Here is a 9,388-nt window from a genome sequence, read left to right as displayed (position 1 = left end):
CGGTCAGTATTGAATAACAAATGATTTTCAGTAGGTGTGCCCAGACTTTTGATTGGAGCTGCATACTTGCGCGCTGGATCGCTGGCATTTATGTGGGGAACTGACCCTCTGCAAAGCTTCAGCACCACACGCCTGGACAGCGACCACCACACAATCAAGGAGAATGATCAAGCGTGTGAAAATCCCCAGATATCGCTGGAGGCCTGTCCTTCTCTCCCCCAGGAAGAGGAGCCCACTCAGGGTAACAGAGACACAGCAAGGCAGGGTCAGTTTTACAGTCGTACTCGGGATTTGGTGTAGGCCCCTGCCCTGAGTGTCACCCTGCGAAATCCCAGACGGGCCAACATGAGAACCTGGCCCAGTGAGCCAGTGGAAGCTTCAGCCCTTTCTGTCCAGACTTAGCCCAAAGTACCGGCTTCCCTCTGCCTGACCCAGTAATTCCCTCCACTGTTGCGATTCGCACGCCCCTAGAGCTCAGTGACACCTGGGTACCCACTCTCTCACTCCCATATCACACGTTTTCCCCCATACGTCTGCAAATACGTGTGTAGAAATATTGACAGTGTAAATAAAGTAATTAGCACACACACATTCCATTGTGGATCCAAAATACACTTTCTGGAGGCACAATAACATTTTCCTGCCTTGAGAGATGAATGTACTGCCATTTTGGAACTGATTTCACAGTTTGTGCCTCTCCCTTAGTCCAACTGGAGACACAGCTGATAAACGAAGAGGCTCACAAGCCAACTGAGAAAATCTCCCGAAGGCTGAGGGCTGTTCCCTCCATCGCCTCATTTGCACTTTAAAAATCAAAACTGGGAGCCTAATAAATCCATATTACCATCATGGCATATCCCACGTCTCTCAGGGCAGTTGTTGAATCTTGAAACGTACATATTTTCTTCTTGTTGGTCATTTTACAGATGAATTATTTGTTCATTTTAATGGCAATAAGCCTGCTAGTTTTCATGCTGCAGACCCAGGAACACACCTAAATAAATAATTACCATTTATGTTTCTCCACAGCAGCAAATAAATGTCATATATATGTGAAACTAATGAGAAAAATGTCATCCTCTGCAGAGCTATATTTCATGCATTATGCATTTATGTTAATAACTGTAACCCTAATTTAAATTTTACTATTGTCAGTTTTAGAGAAATTGTGTATGTTTTCCTGTATGCATGAATGCAGCCATCTGAGAAAAAGATGTGGAATGTTCCAGAAATGGCACAGCTGACAGAGCTAAGGAACCATACTTGTGACCAGTGCTCGTTCTGAATCCCACAGGGCAATGTCTGTATTATTTAAATTAAAATCTTCTATGTAATTAACCAAAAGTGTCTGGTGAACCTGTAATTTTAAATGAAACATGGTGGGGTTATTGGATTGGAAAACCATTAAATAGTTCAGAAATATGTAATTGTTCACACAATAATGGCTTGAAAAATCAAACTTCCTCAAAGAACTTTATGAAAGGGCAAGCCAACCCCCCCCAGGCCGTTATAAGAATGTGGCTTCCAGTTCCTGTCGTGCCCTTGGGATCGTACCTGAATCGCTTCGCTAAAACATCAAAGCGTTTCTACAGGGGTGACGTGGGTAACGTGGGCAGGAGGAAGGATAATGAAGTAAACAATAGGAGGGGAAGTGGAAGCGCCGCTCCAGTGGGGCTTCACTGACCTTCAAAACACAGCATTTCTAGCTTGGAAAGCCAAGCCAGGTACACGGCACCTGATGACTGAAGTTCTCTCAGATCGCATGTCCCCCAGCGCGACATGGCCCTGGGGAAATGGAAATCTTAGGCTTTAGCTTAGAAACAGTGGGACCATTCAGGCGTAAGAATTTTTCAAGCAGTGACATCAGACCTGGAAGTGAAATGCGACCCATTTCTAAGGCCACTGAAGGCAGGACACTTGTAGGAAATGGCTTTTTATAACCGGGGCGCTCTCTTCGGTCGATCGAGTGTTTTCTTTCTGTCCTCACAGCTCTTTCTTCTTCAGCACTCTGATCTTCCACAGTCTTTTCCAGCCTCACTTCTTGTCAGCTCCTGTCCTGGTTGGGTCAACTGGCTTGGAAGCAGGAATTTTGGTGCTGATTTTAAGCTACGACGTCTGAGAAATCCCTGGCTGGACATTTTAGGGGCAGTCACCGTTTGTTACACTGGACAATCAGGTTATGGACATTTAACCCCTTGGTCATCACTCACACAGTGGACCTTCCCTGACATATACAACCAGATGGTGGACCTTCCACACCTATTTATCTACCAGACATAACACATTCTATGCCCTCAATTGCAATAGCAGAGCTACCTAAAATCAGCTGACTTTCTTACTTGATTTTTTGCTTTTTTCATTATAGAGAAATCCAGTTGTAAGACTTTGCCAAATGACACCATAAAAAGGGTGCTGTCTGTCCCAGGGTCGGGGAAAGGAACCTGAACCCATAAACCCAGCACCGGTCCTGCTCTTGAACCCTTGATGAGGACATCCAGCCTGATGTACCAAAAAAGTAAATTTTTCCTTGGATTAAAAAACAAATAACAATGATTAATTAACCGCTGAAAATTAAATAAAGGCACCAGATGAGCTGCCACCTGAGGAGCCCCCGTTCTGGGGCTCACTCATCTGCTCCAACTCCTCCGAGATGGATCCCAGCATCTCTGTCCTTGAGCTGTTGCTAAGTACAGTCTCCAGCTATGATCTATACCTAGACTGAGGAAGAGTGTGCTGTGCTTTGGTTTAAGTGTGGATTCTATAACTTTCACATTTTGTTTTCTTCAAAAACCAAGCATAGTTGAGCTACTGTTAAATATTTTGTCACAGGATGAAATAAGAGCCCAAGAGACCTCATTTTGGTCATAACTCAATTTTTTTTTTGTTTTCATGTAGTCAGAAGATGAAATTTGGCTTTTTGTTTTAAAAGCCCTAAAAGAAGGTGGCTACTTTTTGCCTGCTCCACACTGCCCCCTGGTCCCCTGGGGAGACCTCATGCACTGCGCTCCTGTCATATTAACTGTGATCCCCGCATTGCTGTTGGATGGGCAGAGCCTGTGATTATCACGGCATGCGGTTCTGTGGCTGCTCTCCAGCCCTGACGCCCTGTCACACCCTTTTATGTGCAGGGGACACTGGGCCTGATTACAGTAATTTAGAATCCGGGGGCTGATCAAATGGGCAGCCCTGCAATGCCGCGGGTGCCGTCTGTCCCAGGGTCGGGGAAACCTGGAGCCTGGGCTGTAGGAGCGCGCCAAGCGGACAGGCGCCTCAGACAGCAATGGCAATGACCCCCTGCAGTCCCCTGAAATCAGTCCCTAATTGCCAAGGAAAAAGGTGGGTTTTCTCCAGAGAGCAGCCAGCCCTTATGTTCCATTTCTTCTATTCATGTCCCTTTGTTCCTCATTAGTACTGGAATGGGTGTTTTTGGAGATATGCAATGAAACCTTCCATTTATGATTTTATGCTGTTATAGTGCAAACTCCATGGAAATACTGAAAAGTACATCGCAAGTATCATAACAAAAGGAGAAAATAATTACTACCAAAATATGAAGCCTTTCTGTATGGGTACAATCTCCAAAGCTGCAAAGACAATTTAGTGGTGATTAAATTCTGCATAATTTTATATATTATGCAGAATTGAATATTGCATTATATATGCATTATCCATTGCCAATTTTATTATTGCCTCAGCATATCATCTTTTAATAACTGCCCAATATATACTTTAATTACAGTCACGATGATCCACCAGCATCAGTTTTTCATGATGGTCCGTTTCCCATCTTTAGGCACATAAGATTGGTGCCACTCTGTTCACTTGCTATCTAAACAGTTAAACCCCACCTACAGAACTGTACAAAAGGTTTCAGTTGTCAAAGAGGTGTTTAAAGCTATTTATCTGGGTAATAAGTGTATATTTGTAAATGCGTCTTCTTGGGTGGCTAGATGAACACCACTTTGGTTTCCAAACCACTCCTCAGAGGCATCCCAGCCATTCCATGCATTGAATTTCAGATTCATTTATTTAATTAGCTTAATTAGTCAAACTTGATGAGGGAATGATTAGCCAAACACAGAATGCTAGCAGATGAATGAACAAATACAAAACTGAATAAACAGTGAATCGGATAGTTAATGCAGAAATTGGAGTGATTTTCAGAGAGGATTTGAAATGGCTAACAGACATACATGCACAGTTTTGCAGCAAAATGAAGATAATTAATTTAAGCATAATCTTCTTTGGAGGATTTTTGCATAGTAACGTACGTTGAGCCAAAATCTCACAGCACCCCTTCTCGTATCAAGCCTGGTCTACTCACGATGACATTAGATCTGTAATGTTTCGGAGATCAGTCATACTGCCCACTCGTGTTAGGGTGAGGCCTCACAGGCCTTTGACGGCAAGCTACAGTCTTCCCAGTTCTGACCCAAGACAGGTAACTGGGAATGAATGTAGAACTACATTGCATTGATTTCAGAGAATATTCTGAGGAAAAGGATTGAATGATGGCGCTCTCACGCTGAACTCTTTCATCAACATGAATGAGTCATTATCATATATCACGTCATATGTGACAGCCATATGATTTTTTCCTGCACTGAGGGGTTCAGCTTTGGTGTTGCTTACATCGGGTTTTGCATATATGTGAACTGTGCGTTTTATACGTGCAGTTTCTCAATGGCAGTCGTGCCACAAATTTTGTGAGGCTTATTTTTGTCTTTTGGCAAAATGACAGACTGCTCTCTGTACAATCTGGCATTTATTACCAATGAGCGGCAGCTCACAATTCAAACAATCACCATGGTTCTCTATTCAACTCTCCAACCTTCTCTGTGTTTTTGTGTAGGATGTAACTAACAGAAACATCCATGAACTGAAATGCTGTTGGGATTCTGCATTTATGGTGTAGAGTTTTCATTCAGACAGGGTCACAGAGGTGCTGAATCAGGTCTGAGGTCATTTTGGGGGTTTTTATGCTGATAAGCAGCTTCGGTATAGCATTAGGAATCCATCTCTCAATGCCGAGGAGCTGCCATGTTCCCCTTTTGTTCCCCTTTTGTTCCCCTTTTGTTCCCCTTTTGTTCCCCCTTTGTTCCCCTTTTGTTCCCTTTTTGCCGAAGCAGGTTTCCCAGACCTGCTATATACCGCAGTGATTTTTAAGCCCATTCCCCTGAGATATTAAATAATTCTGCAGCTCAGGCCCTGACTTTTTGGCCTCTTAGTATCTCTGTTACTTGCCTCATATCACACTCAAATCTCAAAGTGCTGATGATCAGATCCCTTTATAACTGACCTATACTGCTAATGGCATTCAGCCTAATATGATTCAGTTGTAGTTGGATCTGTTAGCCACTTGTTTCATAAAGTCCTTTCTCATTCAGTGTCTCCACTATTTTGTCTGTTCTCTTTTCCTGAGGATTTTCTTCATAGTATATAGCCTGTGCTTTACCCTTTTATGGTAGGTGATTTGATTTTGAATTCATGAGTTTTTATTTATGCCTCGATGCTTGTTTCCCTCGATCATATTTCACAGCCTGGCACAGCAGGGTGTGAGGAGGATGTTGGTCTACAGAAAGACCCCCGTGAATCGCCGTGGGGAGCCAGGTAACTGGTAAGTGGCCTTTTCAGGTGCACACAATGGTGAATCAATAGGAGGGATTATTAAAACCATCTTTCCTGAAAGTGAGACGGGTATTCGCAGGAGAGAGGTATTGCTCTCCACATTTGTCAAAAGGCTGTCGATACAGCGTAATAAACCCTTCTGTGAGCCAAGGCGGGATCAGCAGCTGCATCGGCAGCCCACCTCCGCACGGTTCTGCCGACTGTGAAACCATCAGGATTACGGACCCTCTCATTTTTCTCCCAAATTCCTCCACATTTAGCTGCCAGTAAAGTAACTTGGTGTGGTGATACTAAGCCATTCTGTGTTTGTCTGCGTTTCCATGCTGATGGAGGGCATGTTTAGCGTGTTCATCCTCAGCCTTAACATTAACCATTCCAGCCAAGGGAGGCACAGACCTTACTGACAACAGGCAGAATTATCTTTTCCCAAAAACCGCAGCCTGTGGTTTGTTCCTGCAGCATTTAAAAGACATCATACATATTCAGTCTTGGAGTTAAACTTTGCAGATGTGAAGCTGGAGACATGGACCCAGCCGTCCTACCGTCAGCAGGGTGAAAGGGCAACGTAACAGAGGCTGTTTGCCTGCTGACTGGCACATGCTACTTGTCACTGTAGCAATAGCACAGTTCTGCTTCAGCCACTCTGAGGGTCTGGGTGTCAGCTACAGGCTGGCACGGCTTCAGCAGATGACTGTCTGACTCACCCCCCCCCCCCCCCCCAGGCCCTCTGACACCATTCAAACTGGCTGCTCAAACTATTTCAATTCAAGTTCTTTGACATTCATCATGTTTTTTTTTTATTAGATAAATGAATATTCATGGTTCTAACTGTCTTCAGCAACCTTACCTGCAAATTAAGCATCTATTTATTGCCAGTCATTCCTGTTCCGGGGACTTTCAGGACTATGGTGAGTCTTCTGCTATGATTATGGAGATCCGTTGACTATTTTTGTTGCTGCTTTTAAAAAGAGAGCTAAGCCCACACTGACTAACCTCATGGCTGCTCCCTATCTGATGACGAAGCCAGGATGAACAGTTGCGCGATTAAACTATAATTAAGTGGGATGGGACGGTATCCACTGTGACCTGCTACACCTTCTGGATTTATATTGCACAAGCCACATCTAGCAATTAGCACATAGATCTCTAATAGCATGCATGTTGGAAGTTTTAAACCAAGGTATGACAAACAGCTTGTGGGCAGTCTTAGCAGACACCAAGGCAGTTTCGTTCCACTGGGTTAATTATCTCCCCATGTTGACTATCTGTGAGGCAGCACCACCCCCCCCCCCCCCCCTCCCCTTCTGAGGTTATGCCCTTAAGCGTCATACAGGAATATGACACCATTCTCCGCCGGCCCCACAGAACACAACACTCACCTGTGATTTTTTTTTTTTGGCCTGCCTTGAAAAAATTTTTGACTCATTCTCTTTGCAGTTCCTCCCCACCTCAGGGCAGATGAAATGAAAAATATATAAAGGAAGCAGAAAGAGCATGTCACAGCACATCCTTTATTACAGCTGTACGGTACATTAGTGAAATGTTGCTTTTTAAATACAATTAAAACGGAGGCCTAGACTAGATGCTGTTTTGCCGTGTTTGTTTTGCAGTGCTTACTGTTCGATGTGATGCACAGTCGAGTTCCCACCCTCCCCCTGCACATCTACACATTTGGTGCAGGAAATGAAAAATGTGAAACTCTCATGTTTTTCCAGCTACCCATCAGTCACATTCTCCGACTGAGGGGGTCAGTATTTGATATGCGAGGCACATGGTCCTTAAACAAATTTACGGAAGGGTGGAGTAGAACAAGCCCATGTGACCCTGTTAGTAAACCTTTGGTTAAGTGGATACTACCACTGCCCCAGATTTCAGATTGGGGGCCTAAATCATGGCGACCAAGATGTGTCTGTGGGTGAGTAGAGCAGCTGCCCTGGTTAAGCGTGTCCCTCTCTGATGTTCTGCAAAACTTTCTCATAGTACAGCAGCTGGTCCACCTCAAAGCAGTTGCTGGGTTGGTCCACTAGGTGCCCGAGGTTCTCCCACACCCGAGCTTCACTCTCCTGCTGCTGCCTGGCCTGCTTCAAGTACTTGTAGACGGTCTGGAACTCTGCAGCTCCCAGCTTCCTCTGGATGGACCTCCACGTGACACACGGAGGTGAGGAATGTTAGCATTTGAAGTGATCCTTTGTGCACCATACTAATTTACACACTTAGTTACGCCCCACTCTGCATCTGGACCTCACTCAAAGCACATGGGTCATGTTCTAGAAGGATTTTAAGACTGAGCAGAGATGAATCCCTAATATGAAATAAAGGTTTGCGATATTAAACAGACCCAGAAAAACTCACTTAATCCTCACGGCACGCAGCTGCTTAGGTCCTATTGAAGAATTTGCAGTAAGTCAATAATGAGATTTGATAAACCCCGTATGTAATTCTGGGTTCCCCGAGTGTGACACGGGTCAGTCTGTCAATGACGCATGTCAAGTATTTCAAATCTTCCTCTTTGCTATATGAATCATCTGTGACAGGTGCCAGGTCCACCGAAGGAGGCAATGAGTGAGACCCCTTAGCTGGAGAGACGGCTGTGATTACACCACCGCCCCAGGTCAGGTGGCGTCACGTTGCATTTCCGGAGATACAGCTGTCAGTTTTGTGGTGTACGAAATAACCAGTGTCAAGAGTGGCCCACAGAGAAAGGGTGGGGGAGAAGCTAAGCGAATTGGCCTGTCACCTTTGGTGACAGTAGGCTGGGTTCTCACCTGTCATGCAGTGGGGCCCTGAGACCCTGAGAAAATTGCCACAGCAACATACACACAATTGCAACCTCCGCATTTATGCCAAAGTGATACTGAAGTGAAATAATTCCAAATTTATTCTGGGAAATTTCATTTCAACCATGACTCTGACCAGGATACGCGATTACAGGATGGATGCATGGCTTTCATTTCTGCTCCAATAAACTGAAAACAAAGTGAACTGTAACAAAAACAACTAAAACAAAATTCAATATAATTTTCCGGAAAATAGTTTGCCTGCAGTCTGGTGTTTGTAACAGTGCATTGATTGTATGTTTACCTCATATATTCTGTGGACATTGTGATGCATGCCTGGGATCTCGTTAATACTGGAATTCTGATTTTTGATGCAATGTCAACCTTCAAGCAGAAGGTATAACTGCTTGGCCAAAAAATCCTGGTAAAGCTCCTGGTAAAGCTCACCCATTATCCGTTTTTCACTCGGTTTTCAGAAGAGACATCAGTACAAGGGGCGGCATGGTGGTGCAGTGGTTAGCACTGTTGCCTCACACCTCTGGGACCTGGGTTCGAGTCTCTGCCTGGGTCACGTGTGTGGAGTTTGCATGTTCTCCCCATGTCGTCGTGGGGTTTCCTCCGGGTACTCCGGTTTCCCCCCACAATCCAAAAACATGCTGAGGCTAATTGGACTTGCTAAATTGCCCATAGGTGTGAGAGTGAATGGTGTGTGAATGTGCCCTGCGATGGGCTGGCCCCCCATCCTGGGTTGTTCCCTGCCTCATGCCCATTGCTTCCGGGATAGGCTCCGGACCCCCCGTGACCCAGTAGGATAAGCGGTTTGGAAAATGGATGGATGGATGGACATCAGTATGAGAAGATTCAAAGCAATAGCAAAGCAGGGGAGATTCAAAGCAACAGTAAAGCAAAAAAGATTCACATTCTTATGTAACCATGTGCATGATGTGTTTCTCAACATGTGACTCAACTTTTCTGGGTCCATA

The 9,388-nt window shown here is 44.7% G+C and overlaps 1 protein-coding gene across 2 annotated transcripts in view; it reads right to left on the bottom strand.

Moving 5' to 3' along the window:
* Positions 1-7,143: 7,143 nt before the first annotated feature.
* The window catches only part of LOC125748421 (serine/threonine-protein kinase Nek11-like), a 38,481-nt gene continuing 36,236 nt past the window's right edge, over positions 7,144-9,388 (bottom strand). For both annotated transcript variants that reach the window (XM_049024497.1, XM_049024498.1), the window contains exon 16: positions 7,144-7,767. In XM_049024497.1, coding sequence (XP_048880454.1) covers positions 7,566-7,767 — 202 coding nt within the window. In that variant the 3' untranslated portion in view covers positions 7,144-7,565. The remainder of the gene's footprint in view (positions 7,768-9,388) is intronic.

The sequence above is a fragment of the Brienomyrus brachyistius genome, chromosome 9 (genome assembly GCF_023856365.1).
Source record: "Brienomyrus brachyistius isolate T26 chromosome 9, BBRACH_0.4, whole genome shotgun sequence".
Classification (NCBI taxonomy): Eukaryota; Metazoa; Chordata; class Actinopteri; order Osteoglossiformes; family Mormyridae; genus Brienomyrus; species Brienomyrus brachyistius.
The sequence above is the reverse complement of the archived record's forward strand: the minus strand, read 5'-3'. Positions and strand labels throughout refer to the sequence as shown.